The sequence below is a fragment of the Mauremys mutica genome, chromosome 2 (assembly GCF_020497125.1).
Source record: "Mauremys mutica isolate MM-2020 ecotype Southern chromosome 2, ASM2049712v1, whole genome shotgun sequence".
Taxonomy (NCBI): Eukaryota; Metazoa; Chordata; order Testudines; family Geoemydidae; genus Mauremys; species Mauremys mutica.
The window spans coordinates 193,816,333-193,839,050 of record NC_059073.1 but is presented as its reverse complement, the minus strand read 5'-3'; the positions used below and the strand labels follow the sequence as shown (position 1 = coordinate 193,839,050).

The 22,718-nt window shown below is 42.9% G+C and overlaps 1 protein-coding gene across 1 annotated transcript in view; it reads left to right on the top strand.

Moving 5' to 3' along the window:
- The window catches only part of ADCY1 (adenylate cyclase 1), a 224,952-nt gene that overhangs the window by 126,965 nt on the left and 75,269 nt on the right, over window positions 1-22,718 (top strand). The window contains exon 5 of the mRNA XM_045005001.1: window positions 20,207-20,334. Coding sequence (XP_044860936.1) covers window positions 20,207-20,334 — 128 coding nt within the window. The remainder of the gene's footprint in view (window positions 1-20,206; window positions 20,335-22,718) is intronic.

The following is a 22,718-nucleotide window of genomic DNA, read 5'->3' as shown; positions in this document are numbered from 1 at the left end:
CATGCCTCTTATGGTATGCCTATTTATTTCCTTTAACAGCCTCTTGTTTAGGACTTTGTCAAAAAGACCTCTTGAAAGTTTAAATAAACTATATCTACCAGTTCTCCTTTATCCACTATTTCATAGGCACAATTTTCTTAGTAGCAGCTGTGCTAGTTAGAAGCGAATGTACCTTCTAGGTCGGGGTAGGCAACCTATGACACGTGTGCCAAAGGCAGCACGTGAGCTGATTTTCAGTGGCACTCGCACTGCCTGGGTCCTGGCCACCGATCCAGGGGGCTCTGCATTTTAATTTTAAATTAAGCTTCTTAAACATTTTTAAAACTTTATTTACTTTACATACAACAATAGTTTAGTTATATATTATAGACTTCTAGAAAGAGACCTTCTAAAAACGTTAAAATGTATTACTGGCACGCAAAACTGTAATTTAGAATGAGTAAATGAAGACTCGGCACACCACTTCTGAAAGGTTGCCAACCCCTGTTCTAAGTATTTTAGTTTTAATTATAACTTCAGTCAGTTCACCAGGTACCAAAAATCTTACTGGTGTGTAAATCCCAGATCACTCCTATTAAAATATAGGTACACTTCAGTTATTTTATATAGTGTGATGCCTCCTAGGGATATCAAGGGTTATGAGGCACCTCGATACCACCTGCCCTTAGCAAGAGAAAGTCATGACTGCACCTGCTGTGGGTCAGCTCCTTGAATCCACGAGCCTCTAGCAACACAAGCACTACCTTCCAGTCCTCCACAGACCTCACTGTCTCTGTACTGTTAGCAATAAGCACACATAAAGCCCCAAGTCCTCCAAGCATCCCTCTGGAGTGCCCAGCCGCTGATTCATTGAACACTCAGATCTCTCCTTCCAAAGGAATAGTACACACCAGTTTACTAGTTTAACTCAGGATCACTGCTCTGCGTAACACACAGCACTTAGGTATCTTTATAGTGGAAACAATAATAAGTTTATTATCAAAGAACAGAGATTCAAATGGTAGTAAGCAAGAATATTTTAAACAAACAGTAAGGTATAGAACAAAGTCATAAAACTCTTTCTGGAGCCTAAACTTAACTCTCAGGACATTCCCCTGTCTCCTACAGGATAGCTTGGCCCAAGTCCTTTTCTTAGAACTTTTCCCATCAGGATGGATGAAATTCCCATTTCATAAGATCAAGCCCACTGCAGCTTGTCTTCACAGATGGAAGGATGCCAGAACATCTCTCTGCATCCCCAGATAGATCAGACCTTTGATCTTCACCTGAAAACAGTGTTCCCTCCCCACTGTTTACCTCTTCCTGTTGATTTCCTTCTGAAGTCTCCACAAGCCCTTCATTAGCGTTTGACTCAGTATGCTAATCAACTTCTGTTGTAAGACGCACAACGGTCCACCAGGGAGATAAGTGTATTCCTGTCTCAAAGCATGCTATCTTTGAGTAATCTGGCTTTAGCTACAAGACTTAGAGAATGTAATTTTCAGCATATATATGTAACTCTTCATATATTATTCCATACATACATCTTACAATGATTGATGACCACTGTAACAGAGGCTTTCATTAGAGACCTTATCTGACATTTCTTGGTGAAGCCATGGGATCCTTGTATCCCTGTGTATCCTTGTGCCCACTGCCAATTGGCATCAAGAAGCCCTTGGGTCACATGTGGTAACTTGTTCAATGAGAGAATGTGTATTTTTCTTAACAGCTCATCCACTTCATCCTCACCTTCCTTCAGAACTCTTGGGCGTATGCCATCTGCACTGGGTAACTTGTTGCTTTTTAGTGTGCCTATTTGTTCCAGCACCCCTTCTTCTGACACTTTAATTTGTGGATAGTTCCTCATCTTTATGATCAGAAAAGAGTAGGTATCTCCCCAACATTCTGCGTGGTGAAGACTGAAGCAAAAAAAAAATTAGCTTCTCAGAAATATTCTGGTCTTCTTTAATTGTTCCCTGTAATGGTTGTGAGCTGGAGCAGGTTCTCCCCCCTAGTGATTAGGGCCCAAGGCAGCAGTCACACCCAATGATTCATCCCCAGCAGCAGTTCTTCCTATTGGGTGCAGCTCTCAAGCAGCAGTTCCACCTAGCGGGTGCAGTCCTGGGGCTGGGTAGGGGAACCCGGGCCCTTCCACTCCATCGTATTCCCACCTAGGGCCCTGGAAGGCGGGTTCAACTTCACTCACCTTGTGGTGTCTTCTTTCAGCCTCAAGTCAGCTTCCCTGGGTCACGTCCTATCTCATTCTGCATACCTGCCAGCCACCTCTTGGGAGCACTGCCTTCAGGGCTTCCAGCCGTGGTCTCAGTGTCCAGGTGCTGTGGCTCCCCCGTTCCCTGGCTTGGTGACGGCTCGGCTCACATCTTTCACAGGTGCTCCCAGAGCATGTCCTTCTCCCTGGCCTGCCAGGCCCTGACTGAGCTGTATGGCTACCTGTAGCAGGGTGAACCCTTGCTCCTGCCCTGAGGGGTTTAAAAAGCAGCCTGGCAGGGCTTGAGAGCTGCTGCTCTAGGCTGGGCTGATTGGGGAAGTGGCTGCAGCTGGGGCCACGCCCCAAACTGAGCCACAGCTGGCCCCTATAAAAGGCCAGGGAGGCCAGAGGCCCAGACAGTCTATTTCTGTCTTCAGAGAGAGAAGGGCCTAGCTGCAGGGAGCTTGAGACTGGATACCTGAGTGAAGCAGGGCTGGGGAAAGGCTGAGGAGCTGGGGAGCTCCAGCCTGGAAAGCCCCAGGCTGCGGCCTAGCAGAGGGCTAAAAGGTACTGGGGGTTGCAGAGGGCAGCCCAGGGGTAGGCCAAGGCAGCAGGTCCAAACCCAACCTTGCCAGTGATGAGTTGGCTGATACTGCAGTCTGCCCCAGGACGTGGGGCTAGACAATGACTGGCAGTAGCCATACACTGAGGCAAGGTGGGGATAGAGGGTGGGGATTCCCTTAGAGGGGAGACCCTGAGAGAAAGGGGTTACTGCCAGGGGGCAGCACCCCCATGTAAGAGGGCACCGGGTCCAGGGAGGGACACGGGGGGCCTGAAGACAGGTGGATCACCAGCCTGCAGAGAGTGCTCCGAATGCTGGAACAGAGCTAATTCCCAGAGTCACCAGCAGGAGGCGCCGCAGGGGTGAGTCCGACCCCGTTACACTACCACTTCCAACCAAAGCATGGGCAGAGGTGCGGGGCCTCCTAAGCCCAGAGTTGATCCTTAATCCTCTCCTGTCCGGTGAGGGCTTTATACTCCCTGTCATAGGCCTGGTCTACACTAGGCGTTTAAACCGGTTTTAGGAGCGTAAAACCGATTTAACGCCACACCCGTCCACACTAGGAGGCACCTTATATCGATTTTAATGGCTCTTTAAATCGGTTTCTGTACTCCTCCCCGACGAGAGGAGTAGCGCTAATATCGGGATTAACATATCGGAATAGGGTTAGTGTGGCCGCAAATCGACGGTATTGGCCTCCGGGCGGTATCCCACAGTGCACCACTGACCGCTCTGGACAGCATTCTGAACTCGGATGCACTGGCCAGGTAGACAGGAAAAGCCCCGCGAACTTTTGAAATTCATTTCCTGCTTCCCCAGCGTGGAGAGCTCATCAGCACAGGTGACCACGCACAGCTCATCTGCACAGGTAACAATGCAGTCTCCTGAGAATCGTAAAAGAGCCCCAGCATGGACTGCACGGGAGGTACTGGATCTGATCGCTATATGGGGAGAGGATTCAATGCTAACAGAACTGCGTTCCAAAAGACGAAATGAAAAAGTATTTGAAAGAATTTCTAAGGCTATGACGGATAAAGGCCACAGCAGGGACTCAGTGCAGTGCAGAGTGAAAGTTAAGGAGCTCAGACAACCCTACCAGAAAACCAAAGAAGCAAACGGAAGGTCCGGGGCAGGTCGAAAAACATGCCGCTTCTATGCTGAGCTGCATGCAATTTTAGGGGGCTGCGCCACAAGTACCCCACCCCTGATCGTGGATTCCGAGGTGGGGGTTGTAATCTCTGCCATGTCTGAGGATTATGCGGACAGGGAAGATGAAGATGAAGAAGAGGAGGAAGACCTAGCAGAGAGCACACAGCACTCCGTGAGCCCCAGCAGCCAGGAGCTTTTTCTCACCCTGACGGAATTACCGTCCTCCCAACCCTCACAAGCCACTATCCCAGACAATGACGCCATGGAAGGGACCTCTGGTGAGTGTACCTTTGCAAATAGCAAACATTGTTTTTTAAGCAAGCGTTTTTTAATGATTGATTTGCCCTGAGGACTTGGGATGCATTCGCAGACAGTATAGTTACTTAGAAAAGTTTGTTAACATGTCCGGGGATTGAGAGGAAATCCTCCAGGGACATCTCGATGAAGCGCTCCTGTAGGTACTCCAGAAGCCTTTGCAGAAGGTTTCTGGGCAAGGCAGCCTTGTTCCGCCCACCATGGTAGGACACTTTACCACGCCATGCATGTAGCAAGTAATCAGGTATCATTGCATGGCAAAGCATAGCAGCGTATGGTCCCGGTGATTGCTGGCATTCAAGAAGCATCCGTTCTTTATCTCGCTGTGTGATCCTCAGCAAAGTGATATCGTTCAGGATAACCTGGTTAAAAATCAGGAATTTAAGTAAGACGGGTGGCCATTTTCCTACTGGGTTCGTGGACTGCAGCAGCTTAAAAAAAAAACCTTTCCTGCACGTAGCCAAGCGGGGGGAGGGGAGGAGTGAAATGCCAATGATCTTTTTTGTGTTTGGTCACCGGCGATCTTCCCCAAGCTACCAGCCACGCAGTGGGTGGGGGGGTGGGAAGGGTGTTGATTAGCAGGAAGCTAGCGTGGTATTAGCCATGCATTGGGGGGAGGGGTAAATCACTGCAGAAGCCGAAAGACAGTGGCTTACCATGGCCGCATGCAAGCTGAATTCTGATGCCTGGACCTGTGTCTGTGAGATCTGTAACTCCAGAGCTGCAGGCACTCACTATTAAGATGAAAAATGCGACCTTGTAGGGAAATCACATGTGCTATGTAAGGTGAATAGTGCTGTTCACTGTGAAAGAGTATAACCATTGTTCTGTAAAATGTATCTTTTAAAATATTTCTCTCCCTCATGCAGCTGCAAATTTTTCAAGCGTGCCTCCTCCATCCCAAAGGCTAGCACAGATAAGGCGGAGGAAAAAGAAGACGAGAGATGAAATGTTCTCGGATATTATGGAAGTTACACGCAATGAAAGAGCTCATCTGAATGAGTGGAAGGACGTGGTATCAAATTACAGGAAAGATGCCAGTGAACGTGAGGACAGGAGAGACACCCGAGATGAGAGGTGGCGGCAGGAAGACCGGCAGGAAAATCAGAGGTGGCGGCAAGAAGATCAGCGGTGGCGGGATGCAACTCTGGGGCTGCTGCATGATCAAACTGACATGCTCCGGCGTCTGGTGGAGCTTCGGGAATGGCAGCAGGATCACAGAGTGCCGCTGCAGCCCCTGTATAACCACCCTCTACCCTCACCATGTTCCATATCCCCCTCACCCAGACGTGTAAGAACGCGTGGGGGGAGGCTCCGTGCACCCGCCAACTCCACCCCCGTGGACAGCCCAACCAGAAGGCTGTCGTTACTGTGAAATTTTTTTAATGGCCTTCTCCATCCTTCCTATCCTCCTCCCAAACCACACCCTTACTTCTCTCCCTGTTTTTATAATGAATTAATAAAGAATTCATGATTTTTAAACGAGAGTGACTTTATTTGCATAAGTAAGCTGTACTCAAAGGGGGAGGGTGAGTTGCTTACAGGGAATGAGTCAATCAAGGGGGTTGGGTGTTCATCAACAAACACAGCAGTCACACTGTACCCTGGCCATTGATGAAGCTCGTTTTCAAAGCTTCTCTGATGCGCACCGCTTCCTGCTGTGCTCTTCTAATCTCCCTGGTGTCTGGCTGCGCGTAATCAGCGGCCAGATGATTTGCCTCAGCCTCCCACCCCGCCATAAAGGTCTCCCCCTTACTCTCACAGAGATTGTGGAGAATACAGCAAGCAGCAATAACATAGGGGACATTGGTTTGGCTGAGGTCTGAGCGAGTCAGTAATGTCCGCCAGCGCGCCTTTAAACGGCCAAATGCACATTCCACCACCATTCTGCACTTGCTCAGCCTGTAATTGAACAGATCCTGACCACTGTCCAGGCTGCCTGTGTATGGCTTCATGAGCCATGGCATCAAGGGGTAGGCTGGGTCCCCCAGGATAACGACAGGCATTTCAACATCCCCAACTGTTAATTTCTGGTCTGGGAAGTAATTCCCTTGCTGCAGCCGTTTAAACAGAGTAGTGCTTCTGAAAACGCGAGCGTCATGAACCCTCCCTGGCCATCCCACGTGGATGTTTGTGAAACGTCCCTTGTGATCCACCAGTGCTTGCAGCACCATTGAAAAGTACCCCTTCCGGTTTACGTACTGGGTGCCCTGGCGCTCCGGTGCCAAGATAGGGATATGGGTTCCATCTGTTGCCCCCCCACAGTTAGGGAATCCCAGTGCAGCAAAGCCATCCACTATGGCCTGCACGTTTCCCAGAGTCACAACCTTTCGTAGCAGCAGCTTAGTGATTGCTTTGGCTACTTGCATCACAGCAGCCCCCACAGTAGATTTTCCAATTCCAAATTGATTCCCGACTGACCGGTAGCTGTCTGGCGTTGCAAGCTTCCACAGGGCTATCGCCACTCGCTTCTCTACTGTGAGGGCTGCTCTCATCTTGGTATTTTGGCGTTTCAGGGCAGGGGCAAGCAAGTCACAAAGTTCCATGAAAGTGCCCTTACGCATGCGAAAGTTTCGCAGCCACTGGGAATCGTCCCACACCTGCAACACAATGCGGTCCCACCAGCCAGTGCTTGTTTCCCGGGCCCAAAATCGGCGTTCAATGGATAGAATCTGCCCCATTACCATCAGGATCTCCAAAGCGCAGGGGCCCGCGGTTTGAGATAATTCTGTGTCCACGTCCTCATCACTGTCATCGCCGCGCTGCCGTATCCGCCTCTTACTCGCCTCGGTTTGAAGGTCCTGGTTCACCATATACTGCATGAGAGTTCGCGAGGTGTTTAAAACGTCCACGATTGCGGTATTGAGCTGAGCAGGGTCCATGCTTGCTGTGCTATGGCGTCTGCACAGTTCACCAAGCAAAAAAGGCGCGAAACGGTTGTCTGCTGCTCAGGGAGGGAGGGGTGAGGCTGTACCCAGAACCACCCGCGACAATGATTTTTGCCCCATCAGGCACTGGGATCTCAACCCGGAAATTCCAAGGGGCGGGGGAGGCTGCGGGAACTATGGGATAGCTACGGAATAGCTACCCACAGTGCAATGCTCCAATAATCGATGCTAGCCTCGGACCGTGGACGCACACCACCGAATTAATGTGTTTAGGGTGGCCGCGCGCACTCGATTTTATACAATCTGTTTTGCTAAACCGGTTTATGTAAAATCGGAATAATCCCGTAGTGTAGACGTACCCATAGTGGTGAATCCAAAATTTCCCCAAAGGCTTCCTACATCTGATATACATAGAGACGTTCTTACTATTTGCATGTATGCCTTCAATTATCTGCCTTTCAAACTCCACCTTAGTTTTACACCTAATTTCCTTCTTACAAATTGCCTATTGGTTTCACTGGTATGGGACTTCCATATCTCTGTTTGCTTTGTATAATGTCTTGGATGTTGCCATTTAGTTGCACTGATTTATTTCTTGTATTCCTATTTACCTTTCAGAGTAGAGTTATATATGCTATGAGACTCTGTGTCAATGGAATCCATGCTAAATCTAAGTATTTTAATTTATTCACTCTTGACTTTAAGACCTTTTTGACTAGCTTTCTCATTTCTATTAAATTCCCCTCTTTCTAAAGTTGAGTGCTAGCTTGCGGTACCTTTCCTCCCTGAGAGACCTTGAACTTAATTATATTATAGTCACTGTTACACAGAGGTTTAACGGTAGTTGCTTCTTTAACCAACTCTTGTTTCTTAGGCCTGGTCTACCTTGGGGGGGGGATGTCGAAGTAAGATACGCAACTGCAGATACGGGAATAGCGTAGCTGAAATCGACGTATCTTATTTTGACTTACCTCCCGTCCTCATGGCATGGGATCGATGGCCGCGGCTCCCCCGTCGACTCCGCTTCTGCTGCTCGCCCTGGTGGAGTTCCGGAGTAGACGGGAGCACGTTCGGGGATCTATATATCGCGTCTAGACGAGACGCGATATATCGATCCCCGATAGATAGATCGCTACCCGCTGGTCCGGCGGGTAGTCTGGACATACCCTTACTTTGTACTACATCAAGACTGAATAGTTTCTCCTCTTTTGTGCTTTAGGACTAGCTGTTTCAAGAAGCAATCATTTAAGAAATTGTTTCTGTAAACATTATCCCATTGTGACTAGTTAATATATACAGATAATTGAATTGCTCCATGATTGTCATTTCATTAAACATTGCCTCATTGTGCTTTCTCAGCACTGTGCAATTCTTGGCCTGGTCTGGAAGCTGTTGGTAGAACATAGTCAAAATTCTTACCCTGCCTCGTATTCTCGTAACGTGGGATTTGTATCCACACCGATTCAGTTGTGGTCCTTTCCACTCAGAATTTTTATCTCCCTAGATTCTGTGGTATCTTTTAAATACAACACTACTTCCCCCCCGCCCGTCCTTTGATCTGTTCAGTTTATAGCCCGGTATTACAGCAGCCCTCTGATTTTTCTCATTTCACCATATTTCAGTAATGTCTGTTATGCAAGGTCATCTGCCATTGCCAGGCATTTATACATGCATAATTTTCCAAAATATTCACCTTGGGGGTGTGGCTTAATATTCCCATGTTTAGTCCCTGCTTAAAATGACATTATTTTTGGAAAGCTTAAACAAAATCTTTTCAGCGTTTTTTGTGGGGTGAGAGACGGGGAAAGAAATCCTTTGCTTTTCCCGATTTATTTTTTTTCCCAACACTTGGCTTTTCAACCTTGATGTTGCATTAGTGCTAGTAGTTGCATAGGACATGCATAAAGCATGACCAAAGTACAGCCTCCTAGGGGCACAGGCTGAAAGCTAGGCATAAGACCACTATACCCACACTGTACAACAGTTAGGGTGACAATGAAAAGTTTTGTCTAAGTCTGTCATGTTAAATTGCTCTTGCCAACGTGCCTTATAGTAGTCAAGCATGTAAATTAACATATGTGACTATTAAACTGGTCTCAACCCAGCTATTGCGACCACTTTGACATTCCCATATTGCTAAATTAGAGATAGAGCCCAACTAGATTTGAGGGGAATTCCAAGGCAGAAGAGGTGTTCCACATAAGAAAAAGTTTGAGAAGCTGCTGGACTCTTACAAATTAACATACATACTTAACACTAAGTAAAATTGTATGAAACAAAATGTGTCTTCCATTTCATGGTTACTCTAAATAACTCTCCTTTGTTTCATCTGTAATATAGTTCCCAGGATGGTAGGGCATTTACTGTGACTTCACTTCATCCTCACAAACACATCACTGAATTGCAAATTTATGTAGGCTTGACTGGAGACAACCAATTTTCTGCCATCAAAGCCATCAAGCCATTTGCTGTGGGACTTTCTATATTGGAGTCAGATTTGTTTTCCTTTTCTATTATTACTCTCATGTTGTAAAAGGCGTTACTTCCCTTTAAGCCATGTTCACTATTATTGCTATGACCATGTCTCCATTACCCAGCTAAATTGAACTTGGTAGGGTCTTGCACGCTGCTCCTTCTTAAGCTTTCTGTATGCATGGGACCATGGAATGAAAGAAAACTAGTGTAACTTTGTAAAGTTACTGTTACCGACATTAAATTCCAGGAATTTGACTACACTGAAGCCAAAAAGCAGTATTTTTTTAACCTAAAGTTCAAAATTAAAGGCAGCAGAAATATCCTTTAAATATGTGTACTGTAATGGACAGGATATAGTGAAATCCACTTATAGTTAAGTCATTTGTTTTAGACAGCATTACTTCTCTCATAAATAGAGATTCCTTCTAACTAGAAGTGCTGTTGGCACACTGCAGTGCATTGAAACAATTTATAACTCATGCTACTTCACTATAGCGGGAGTTTCACTACAGTGTAAGCATAAGCATCTCATAAGCATCTTCTACTATATACACCTCTCCTGACAGCCACCCACAAAATATAGAGGTTTGGAATGCTGCACGTATTCCATAAGCCATTTTCCCTTACTCACGATAGCATATGGACCCAGGAATTTCCGTATTGTATCTAGTCCAGCATTCTCTTTCCTACAGTGGCTGGTACCAGATGCTTCAGAAGAAGCTGCAAGGAACCTCAAAGTGAACAATTACAGAATATCCTGCTCATAGGGAAAATCTTCTTAACCTTCATCTGTTAGCTTATGAAGTTGGCTTATGCCCTGAAGCATGTAACTGCTGCAGTTCTGTTTTGTTTTTACAGTGATGTTCTCCTTATCCATATAAATGTCCAGTCCTCTTTTGAATTTCGCTAACCTCAGTGATATCTTACAGCAGTGAGTTCCACAGGCTAGTTAGGCATTAGGTAAACAGTTTTTGTCATATGATTTTTGCATCTGCTTGCTTTCAGTTTCATTGATGGGGCCCTTTTCCATGTTTTATGAGAAATGGTAACGAAGAGCATTCAGCTAATGTTATCTGCACCATTCATTACAGTTTGTATACCTCTTTTTTATTAATCTAGTCTCTAAACAATCCCCATCTTCTTTCCATTCATCTAATCACTTTTGTCACCTTTTTTGAGGAGGGGAAAGGGGTCGCTTTCCTCACCTGTTTGACATTTCTGCAATATCCTTTTTGTTTATCATTACACAATGCGCAGAGGTTTTCATTGAGCTGTCCAGAGTGATGCTCAGGTCTCTTTCCTGAGTGGCTACAGTTACTTAAGAGTCTAATGAGATGCCTAAGTAGTTCAGGAATTACTCCTACCCATGTGCATAGCCTGGCATTTCTGAACCATGAACTTCATCTGCCATTGGATTGCCCATTCACCTAGTTTTCTTATGTCCCTCTAAAGTTCCTAACAGCCATCTCTAGGCATGAATGACCTAAGTAAATTGACAGGTTTCAGAGTAGCAGCCGTGTTAGTCTTTATCTGCAAAAAGAACAGGAGTACTTGTGGTACCTTAGAGACCAACAAATTTATTTCAGCATAAGCTTTTGTGGGCTACATCTGATGTGGGCTGTTGCCCACGAAAGCTTATGCTCAAATAAATTTGTTAGTCTCTAAGGTGCCACAAGTACTCCTGTTCTTCTTTCTAAGTAAATTGGTGCAGTCTGTAGTTTTTGACACCTGCCTGTTTACTGTCCCTTCCAGATCATTAATAAATAGCCCCAATGCTAGTAGAGGACATTGAGGCATCCCATTATTAACTTTTTGCCATAATGAAAATTAACTTTTTATTCCTAATCTGCCTACTCTCTTAGCCAGTTTCTAATCCATAGTTTTCACCCCATGACAATTTAGGAAATGCCTAAACTGCAGTGAAAGGGTGTGTTTGCAGCTTGTGTAGATATACCTGAGCTAGCTTTAGTCCAGCGAGCTTGGGTACCAGTAACAGTGCAGCTGCGACAGCACAGGCTTCAGCGTAGGCTAGCCACTTGAGTAAGTATCCTGGGTTTTGGGTAGGCTTCTATAGCCTGTGCTGAACCCTGCACTACCATGCCTTCACTGCTACCAATAACCCAAGCTAGCTAGAGTAGGTCTATATGTGCTATAGTCACACCCCATGATTGCAAGGTGGCCATTGTTTCCCTGAGACCATCCTGTGAAGGACTTTGTCAAAGGCTTTTTAAAACTCTAAAATTGTGTGAGCCAGTTATGCTTTATCCACTATTTTGTTGTCATGCGCAAAGAATTCAAATAAATTAGAGAGACCTATATTACAAGAGATACCTGAGGGAGAATAAGCCTCAAATATTTTGTTGCCAACAAATATTATAATGATTAAGCCACTGGTGGCACGTTCCTGCTTCCAGAGACCACTTCATGTGAGAGTCGTTGAAGGTCAACTCCTTCTTTCAGGGCTGATCCACTTTATATAATCACTGTAGTATCTGCATGCTATTTCAGAGACAACAGTTCCTTTGGGTGGATGGGATTGCAGGGAGGGGTGTGTGTGCAGAGTGCCTGCTCCATCCATCTTCCAGGGACAGGAAGACTCTTCTGCCTGATAAGCTTCTAAATCCTTCCCGACGCTAATTTTGAACTAAGGTCAAGTGATCTCATAACTGCATTTGATGGTTATTCAAACGTGTGCTCTTTTCAGCACTCATGGATTGAACAAGTTTAGTAACGAAGAGGGGGTGGTTTTATAATTACTTTTCCACATTCTTCAACAGCTCTTCAGTATTGTTGGTTTAAAATAAGCTGCTTATACACTTGCCATTTTGGAATAAATAACACTTCTATAACTCTCATTGGACCAACTCGGTTGGTGAAAGGGACAAGCTTTCAAGCTACCTGAAGAAGAGCTCTGTGTTGCTCGAAAGCCTGTCTCTTTCGCCAACAGAAGGTGGTCCAGTAAAAGATATTACATCATCCACCTTATCTCCCTCATATCCTGGGATCAACACAGCTGCAACAACACTGCAAACAATGTATATAACTTGTCAGTAGCTATTTTGCAGTCTTTTCAAAATGCTGTATTTTTTAGAGACTACACATTTTGCTTGGAGTCACAAAGTGGTCAGTTGATTTACTAATTGAAATAAAAAAAAATATTTTTCTTGTGCGAGGGGCGGGGGTGAGGCAGATGCTTATGAACGACACAGTACAGATAATACTATTTATTCAGTTTGATCAAATGCCAACTATTTTCTCCATTATGTTCATATTTCACATTACTAGTGGTTTATCCCAAATAATATCCACTGGCGGGAGAACACATTTCATATATGATGTAGGAAAGGGAAATACGAGATATTGTCCTGAAAACAAACAACTTTAGGTTAGCATCTAGACAAAAAGCTATTAGATTCAGGTTGTGTTGAATACTTTCCCACCATCTTAAATAGTTTCAGAATTTCCAACAGGTGCATACAATACAATATAGAATGCATAAGACAGTAAGCTGAGATGCTGATCCTGCAACTGCATTCCTGTAGGCAAACCCCTATACTTGCACACTGCCCCACTGAAGTGAGTTGCAGTAGCAGGATTTCTGTTTAATCATTCAAGAAAATGTTATGGAAGGAAAGTCACCCATCCTTTATTATTCTTGTTTTATACTTCCTTTTATTTTCTAATCTGGCATTTCCTGGACTGAAGCAGAAATAAAGTAGGCAAGAAGAATAAAGAGATCTGTTTTTTTTTGTTTTTTTAAATCTGAATTTAATGTGGTATGAGAGTATACATTTTATTCAATTTGGCTTTTACAAAGTTTCCTACAATTATTACCATTAACCTTAGTTATTAACTGAATTCAAGGAATTATAGAAGCTGAATATTTGAATGTACAGAATTGTGTGTATGAATATTTATGCAGTGTTATACCCAAGATAATCTGTTGTTCTGCTTCTGTATAAAATATTCTAATTTAATGGAAAAATCTATAATATTTAATAGGGATGAAACCAGTAAGGACCTATAGTTTTGGGGTTTTTTTAAGCCATCCTATATATTTCTGTAGTAGAGATGTACAGTACTTCCCTATTAAATTCTATAGGGTGATTCAAAAACCCTCTAAAACCATTTAAATTTTCTATTGAGCTTCTTAGTCCTTTACAGCTGGACATGTTTATTAAACTGAAAAGAAGCTAGACTGGAAAACAATAGCAACATTCTGAACGTTGGGGACTGGTGTAGAGGAACAGAAAAATGAGGGGAGAAGTGGGGGATAGCAGAGAGAAGTGAAAATGGGGAACAAAGAGAAGCAAGGAAAATATGGAAGGAGAGAGGGAGCACAAAGAGACTGCTCCCTCAGTCAAGGACCAGTTTCTCATTGATCACACCTGTGACCACCATGAACTGAAGACACCCCAGAGATTATAGTTGGGGAGATGAGGCCCTGCAGTCCTTCCTCTCTTCTGCACTGGCTAGCCACAGAGAGGGGAGCTTGCTCACCATGCTGAGTACATTCCTGTTGCAGTCCCTGGAGCTCTTGCACAACCCCTTCTGGGGCTTCAGTGAGAAGTTGAAAAGCCAGAGATGTTCGTTTTAGCAGTTTCCCTCTCCTCTTTGACATGTGAGGTGGGAAATGAGTGTAAAGGAACTGTATTTTTTTAAAAGACCAGGGCAATAATGATTCCAAATGTGTATGGAGGAAGAAGAGCCCAAGAGCCGTTTGTCTTTCCAGCCTGCCCGGACATGACCCATATGCCTACATCTCTGTTCTATGCAAGGCCAGTCTCATGATTGCAGCACCATGGAGGCAGGACTGAGAAATCTCACAAAAGCTTGGGTCTCTGGCCAAAAGCCTGAGGTTAGGTAGGAGCTTCCCCTGAGAGAGTGAAACTCAGCACCATCTCCAATGCAGGCCTGTGCCTATCAGGCACAAACTGACTCCCGTATTTAATTTAAATAGCTGAATATGTATATGGGGGATTATTTTTGTTGTTTGCTTTTTTTAAATATTCTGGTTCTTGTAATCATTTTAAATAGGTTCTTAAGCAGTAACTGAATTCACATTCATTCTGTCTAGATGGTATAAGAGCTAAGTTTTTCTCTTTATCATGTCCGTGAGCTGTCTGGGAGAGGGAGTAGGGCTATTGGAGTCTGTTGTGGAAGAGATGGGGAGCCCTGCTGCTGCATCTTTTCCTAGTTCTTGTTAATCATTCCTATAGCTCTGCACAGCAGAACTGAGCCCAAATCTAGCTCCTATGGTGAACAAGCTCTTTCTGTGGCTCAGCTGATACACATTTTCTTGCTTTTTCTACTAATAAAAAATGTTACCTCTTAACAGATTTCCCTCCAGCCCGCATTCATGGACTGTGACTCCAGAGGGGTTAAGCAATATACTTGTTCAAAGAACATAACTGCAAAACAGGTTAAAATAGGCCTACAGAAAGTAAGTTGGATCCATATGTCAAACACTGAGTTAACTGTATTTAAGTCAAATAAGGTCAAATTTATCCCTGAAGTTAATGGAGTTACCTTAGGGCTACATTGGACGTTTAGATTTTAAGTGTTTGTTTGTCTTAATTAAATTTAACTAGTCTTCATTCCCCCCGCCCCCTTTTTTTTTTTTTTTTTGGTGCACAGAAACTATGCTGTAGCCCTGATAGATAGTTGCAACCCAAGAGCTTCCACTGTGCTCTAAATAGAGAAGCATCTGATCTCTGCATTGGTAACTTTCTAATATCTGTAAAAATAAACTAAAAGCATCAGTGATTACAGCTGTACTTCAGCTGAAGGTGTAGTTTCCAGCTTGAAACTAAACTAAAAGTGTGTAGTCATGGCAGTGTGGACATTAGTATGGACTAGCTGACTGATTATGTAAACAGGGTCCTGGGCAGGATCGCACTTGGGGTGGCTACCCCTTCCCGCTTCCATGTTGTGCAGCTATACTTCTATTTTCAATGCACTAGCTCAAGCAAGATGTCTCGAGTGTAGACATGCCCAATATTTTCAAAGTGTTGACCTAGATCTGTTCATGTAACAACAAATTTCTTACCAGTCCTATACAAAAAGGGAGTTGCATTGATCAACAATATGATGCCTTGTCCCTTTAAATGTTCAGGGAGCTCTATGGTCTCCCCTGTCCCTAGTGCAAAGCCTCACTTTCATGTTTGTTAGTTTTAATTTTGTAGCCAGAACAATAAAGCCTGTGCAGCAAACAGCTGTATGCCCATCAGCATCTGTCTATCTCCTCTGCTGGCACCAGACAAACAAAAAGCAATTCTAGAGCTTGTTAGAAGTTGGCAGTTGAGAAGGTCTCTCAGTTATAGTCCTCAGTGCTGAGTCGGCAAAGCATTGGCTTCAGGGGGACTCAAGCATTTATTAAGAGTTCCTTCAAGGTCAAAACTTTAATACCTTTTTATGTGGTCCTTTCTTCCTCTGTGAATTCTGTTCCCTTTATTTTATTAAAAAATCTTTAACCGCTGAGCATGAAACATAATTTGGGTTGGGCAGTACAAGGGGCTTGATCTAATGTGTCTGAGATTCCAGTTTTGTATTCTGTATCCCGAGGTGGCAACCAGGACTTTTGCAAGAGAATTTGAAGAGATGTAAAAACAGCAGAACCCTTTCTGAATTAAGAAAGCTCCCCTTGCCCCACTCAGAGGAGAACAACGGGTTTATAAGACACTTCGGTTGAAAATTTAATGGTTACTTAGCAACTTGAAAGAGTCTGCCATCTGTGAAGTTGTAGTTTTAGGCATCCACCTGATACCAACAAATTGCTCTCTTGTCTGGAGGGAACTCTCTGCAGCTCATTTTGGAAGTATTTTGATTAAACCCTGCAGATGGATGGCCTGGTTGGCGGGTGCAGTGGGCTGGAAATGCTGGCAAACCATGGTGCCTTCTATTACACTCATGAGGCCAAAATGATCAACTATTACAGGAGCTGCCTGAATCAATGGTGACTTGAATTTATAACTATCACTGTCGTGGAATTGTGTTGACTCAGGTGGTTTCTGGGAGTTTCAATAAAACAAAATTGAGAAAAATAAAGGGTTTCTTTTGTTAACTTGCATATCAAGTTAAAGGGATTGTTCACATATAGATTCACTATTAGCACTGGAAATCAACCTCATACAGAGAGAGCAGCAAGAAGAAAATCAAACAAGCTCCTACAGATCACTGTGCATTAGTCAGTTGCTATAAATAGATATGAGTGAGGAAAAGAGCTGATAAAGAATATAATGGGATTTTTCAAAGCAGTGCAGATGATTTAGGCCAAGGTCCTCCATAAGCGTGTTTGTTTTGTTTTGTTTTGTGTTGTGGGAGGGGGCTAAAGGAGTGACGGTGGAGTTCACAAGCTTGTCCCTTCCACTAACAGAAGCTGGTTCAATAGAAGATATTACCTCAACCACCATGTGTGTTTCATTAAATTTGATGGAAGACGTGGTTAAATCTCAACCAATCCTAAAGAAAATGTTGGAGTGGGGTGGTTTTCTCGGTCTGAGTGATAGCTGATGTAGGAAGAGTAGTTATCAACCATATTTTTTGAAGGGAAGGCAGCTGATTTCTCCCTTATTTTATGTCCAGGCTGGAGAAGGGAAAGGAGGGGAACAAAAATAGAATTAAAAAAAATTACAGAGAGAAAATAATAATAATAAAAAAACTCTCCTTCCCATGATGCTTACAAAAATCTTGACAACAGTTAGGTTGCTGATGTGCTGGGACTGCTGGCTATCTTTGTGACCGAAATTGTCTCATTGTTCTTCCTTGTCTGTCTGTCTTTATCCATCTGTTTTCTCTTGTCTTATACTTAAATTGTAAACTCTTTGGAGCAGGGAACATCCTTTGTTCTGTGTTTGTAGAATGCTTAGTACAAGGGGTTCCCAGGCACTTTGGTAATACACATAATTATCATAAAAACTCTGTCTTATCTTACACCTTGGAGTACCCAACAATCCTGAAATCTGCTGGATTCTGATTTGCTGCTGTGATGATTCTAATAACTTAGTATGTTCCCTTGACATCATCTCACAGGTGGTATATGCAGTACTGTACACCAAGCTCTCTCTAATAAAACTAGGGTGACCAGATGTCCCGATTTTATAGGGACAGTCCTGATTTTGGGGTCTTTTTCTTATATAGGCTCCTATTACCCCCCCACTCTCCCACCCCCACGATTTTTCACATTTGCTGTCTGGTCACCCTAAATAAAACTAAGTCTTTCGTTCAAGCCATTTCGTAAGTAGACATTGAAGAAGCAATGTGGCACAATTAATTTTCTGCATCCATATTTCTAAGTGGCTTTGTTCAACTAACTTCTGATTAGGTCACGTAGTCATCTGCTGGTCACAGACCACACATACCAAATTTGAAACTGAAAAAAACTTTATGTAGGGTAGGACAAAAAGCGGGTTTCAGTCTTTACTCTGGAGCAGCTACCACTGCTCCATAATTTGCTCCATTAAAAATGTTTAATTTGTCAGCATAATTTAGCAGTCCCTGTTCAAAAGTTAGTACATGGAGTAAGAAGAGGTGTTTCATGTCAGGCTAGACTTCCTGGATTGTATATTCATAGGTATTTTGTTTGTAGTAATAATACCTTCCATTAATACTGTCATTCAGCCAAGGATCTTAAAATACTTAGGGCTTGATCTGCAGTCCTTACTTACTTAAAACTTGCAATAAAATCTATAAGACTGTTCCTGAGTATGGGCTGCAGGAATGGTCCTAACTAAGGCCCCAGTTGTAGTGGTTAAACTTAAGCACATTCATATGTGTTTGAAATATTGGGTTCCTAGGGAATACAGCATAATTTTGAAGAATAACTGCCAAATACACATATTCTTTAACAGAAGTTATTTTGCACGATAAAGCTATTTTGACTTTTCCAAATAATAATGAAGAAATTAATAAAAAATATATATGGACAAAGATAAAGATTAATACAGTACAAATCATGCCCTATGGCATATTAAACAGTTAGTTGACCTACTAAAATATCTATGCTGCTAGTTAGAACATACCTAGAAAGAATGGCCTACTCTTTTATTTGCTGTATAGGGTTCCTCCTTAATTAATGCTCTGTGTAAAAGGAGTTCGGCAAACTATTCACCATTCATTTTACAGATTTCACCCTCTTTTCTGTTCAAGGACAGATGTTGATTTTGTATATAATTTATATATGTGTGTGTGTGCATGTGTATACATACAGACTTGTTCACTAGTCAGAAATACTTATATATTTTATGAAAATATAGTAAACAGCTCTTAGTCTTAAAGTTTTTACCAAATTGTTTGCTATTTGTTGTTACAAGTATATGTGGTGATGGGGGTGAGACGTACTATTGCTTTTGTTCCCTGATTCCCTCTTCCCTTGAGGCACGTGTCTTCATAGTCCCAGCCATAAAAGTGGGAGCCTTTAATCTGGTTTATTTAAGTACTCTGTGTCACTGCTCTCACCTGGGGTTTTGTGCAGTCCTTGTTGCAATGGATACCTTCACCGTCTTTTCTTGTTTAACTGTGTAATCCCAGATCCTGACCAGGGGCTTCAGTAAAACAGCCCCTACCTACATTGTCCTGGGTTGTTGGTCAGGACTATATAGTAATATTTCATATCATGTACCAACTATATTAATTGAATTTCCTGATCTCAAATTTGTTGTTACCTTTCACCATTCAACATAGTCACTGTCCCAAACAAATGAGTAACAATTTCAGCATAGTTCTATGTGTCAGGTCCTAGCTGGCAGCAGTGCACTCGATCACTGGAAACACCTTCCATGTCAGGGCTTTGGACAGAGATTTGGCAAGCAACTCAACCCCTATGATGCTGCATTATTATTAAGCAGTGTTCTAGTTTGCAAGTGGTGAGGATGCTGCTGAAGATAATATAGCTGTCACCACCTCCCATCATTTCTTCTTCAAATCATGGGCGATTTAGTCATACGCTTGCTACTGAAAAACTTGCCAACCCATGTAAATATGAGACAAATTCAGTAACAGTACATGACTGCATCTTCTGTTCAGTCCATATGTCATGTTCACACATTTAAATTGAGAATGAGTTTGCCCTATCAGATTTATTTATTGGTAATACAGACCAATGAGCATCTTCTTAAAAAAAAAGAAAGGAAAAGAAACAAAATACCACCACCATAGCAACAACAACAAAAACACCTGCCTTGTAAATTACAGATGGGTTTGAGTCACAAATTCATCTGAATCCAAATTTTCCCAATGTTCAGAGGTAGTTCGGTTCCAGCCTTTTGGTTTGAACGATTATAGACATGCAGTCCAGATGCAAAGTTTGGATCCAAATTTATGCACTGTTTGTGACTGTTAAGATACGGTGTTTTGATTTGAGGCTTCTCTATTGGAAAACATACAGTCACAATGTTACTTTGTAATCTGGAATTATAATACTGCCCAACTGAACAAAGCTGGACTGATTACCCTATTTGATATACAGAAGGTGACAGTTCAGCATTGGGACCTCACGGCTTCTGCATTGTAGATTGTTTACTATGACCACATAAACTTTTATATGAAACAAGTTTGTTATGCAGAAATATGTGATTTCTATTGTAAATATTTTTAAAAATCTATTATTCCTGTCTGTTTTTATTAAAGGAAAACCACTGCAGAAGAATTAAAATTCTAGGGGACTGTTACTATTGTGTATCAGGATTGACACAGCCCAAAACAGACCATGCCCACTGCTGTGTCGAAATGGGACTGGATATGATTGACACCATCACGTAAGTATCTCAGTCATTGTACTCAGGCTTCAGTGCCCAATGGGAAACAGTATCATCCCTGCCATGTTTGTGATGTGTGTTATTAAGGGAGTGGCAGTTTCTGCTGGAACTATGCTCATGTAAACCTTTACAATGGTTCACTTGTGCCATGAGAGGGTCCTGTTTTTACACAGTGCATTCTAGGCACTGCTTTTCTACTCCATTTAATCAGTTTGATGAGAAAAAATGAGTTTGTGCGTGTGTGCACATGCGCCACGCAGTGAGGGGAGAGAGAAAAGGGGAACTCATGAACTACCTCTATTACTATTTGCCATAGCAATGTGCATTGAACCAGTAAGCAGGGAATCTAATTCCTGCTTGTTCAATATTAAAACGGCTCTCAGTTCACCCACTTGTATGTAAATTCCAAACAGACTTTGATGTATATCCATTGTGTGTGTTCATATTCCCAAATCAATTGTTCACTCTGATTTTTGCCTTTCTGTATGTCATTTTGAAACTTTTATTTTGCCTTTCATCAGAGATGTAAGGTGAAATTCATTTTGCCTCTCAGAGCTCTGAACTATTGTCTTTTTACCAAAAGGCCAGGTGTGAATGTGAGAGAGTTCTGAATGACCTGCTAGCTACTAAGCAAGAGCTGGAAATGTATTTCATATACTGACATTGGGGAGGGAGCGAGGGGGAGACGTTGTTGTGTGGTTTCTTCATTACCATGTATCTAATATTTCAAAGACAATATATATGTGAACACACAGATACATAGTCATGCTACATATAAATACACACTGCCACACTGAGTTATGTAATGCTAGTGCCTTTGGACTAGATTATGGCTCTCCCACAAGACCTGTGGGAGTGACACTCCAGGAGCCCTGTTCTTGTGTGGGTGGGGGGATAGTAATTGGCTATTAGTTCTTACCAGTAGCTAATTACTGCCACTGCCCCTTGCACTGTCTGTCCCATTGACAGGAGAGGGACCAGAGCCAGGACTCCACCTCCCCTCATTACTTACCTGCTTGGGGGAGGAAGAGAAGTGATCCTTACACACCTGCAGCCCTTTTGTCCCCAGCAGAGGTACATAGATCAAGGTACAGTCTAGCCTTTAATTTGAAAACGGGCAGTAAAACATTTTGTGCTATAGTTTTATGCAGAGTGATCAAAAAAATTAAAATGACGAAGTTATATAATTTTTGAAAGGCATAATTTGTATGCATTTGTAGTCCTCAGTAACATTTCCGTACCGATTTTAAAGAAATGTTATGAAGAGCCTATAGTGCCTTACAATGTAGTATCTTTCTGTCTTAGTCTGCCTCTCAGTCTTTATCTATCCCACATATTTGGAGGCAGTATCCATGTGTTATCTTACAGAGCCATGTGATCAATGAATTAGCATGTGACTTTGATCGTTTCACCTCCACTCTGCTCACTGATCCATCTCTCTCAGGACTTCGGCTAACATTCCAGTCACTATTGAGTAGTTTCTGCACAGTTGCCATGTTTGTCTACTTTTTAAATCAGCTTGCCAAAGAAATATTTCCTCTGCAGTCCAAAGGTGAATTTTGTAGTGCCCCCCTCCCGCCTCCCCACCCCCCCGCCGCTCCCAGAATTCTAATTTCCCAAGTTGCAGAATGAGCAAATTCAGTTCTTGGTCAGGGATAGATTTAAGGACAGATATCTGACAAAACTCTAAGTCTTGAAATGGAAGCTTCCCAACTTTCCTATGGCGGGGACATGGCATTCACTCCTCGCCTAGGAATGGCTCTGAATGCCAGGTTTAAATTGGTGATATATTAAGTACTTTTTATTGGTATTTTTAATGCATTAGTTATATTTCTGAGCCCTGAACAGCTGGACAAAGATACTGGGGGCCAGAGCATGCTGCCTGTTATATGTGTGCAAAGTCCATTTAAAGCAATCAGACCAGTGCACATGCAAACAGGATAATTGAGACCATAGTTTCACAGTCAGAGCATTATGAAAAAACAGCCCTCATAACGTTTGAAAAAAGTCTCTCAGACATTGCTATGAGTATTTTTGTCTATCGTATGTGATAGCTCTACAGTACATGATGGTGTGCTGTGCTGTAAACGTTTTATTGGCACTTGCGACCTACATAACTCAAAAGTGACTTTGCCACCTGTATGTAATGTGACTATCTGAAACGCATGCTGATAGAACCTGAAATGTATGCTGATGAATACCACACCATCATGTATTCCATTCATATAAAATAGCTGTATAAGAGCCAGATCATGCTGCTTCATGAAGGGGCTTGGAGCTGTGGAAAATTTTATGGGGTTCTCCTCTATTATTATTATTTATTCCAAATTCTTTTGAGAGATGGGTTTGTCTGCATTAAAATCACGGCAAGGATTGTGTCTTTT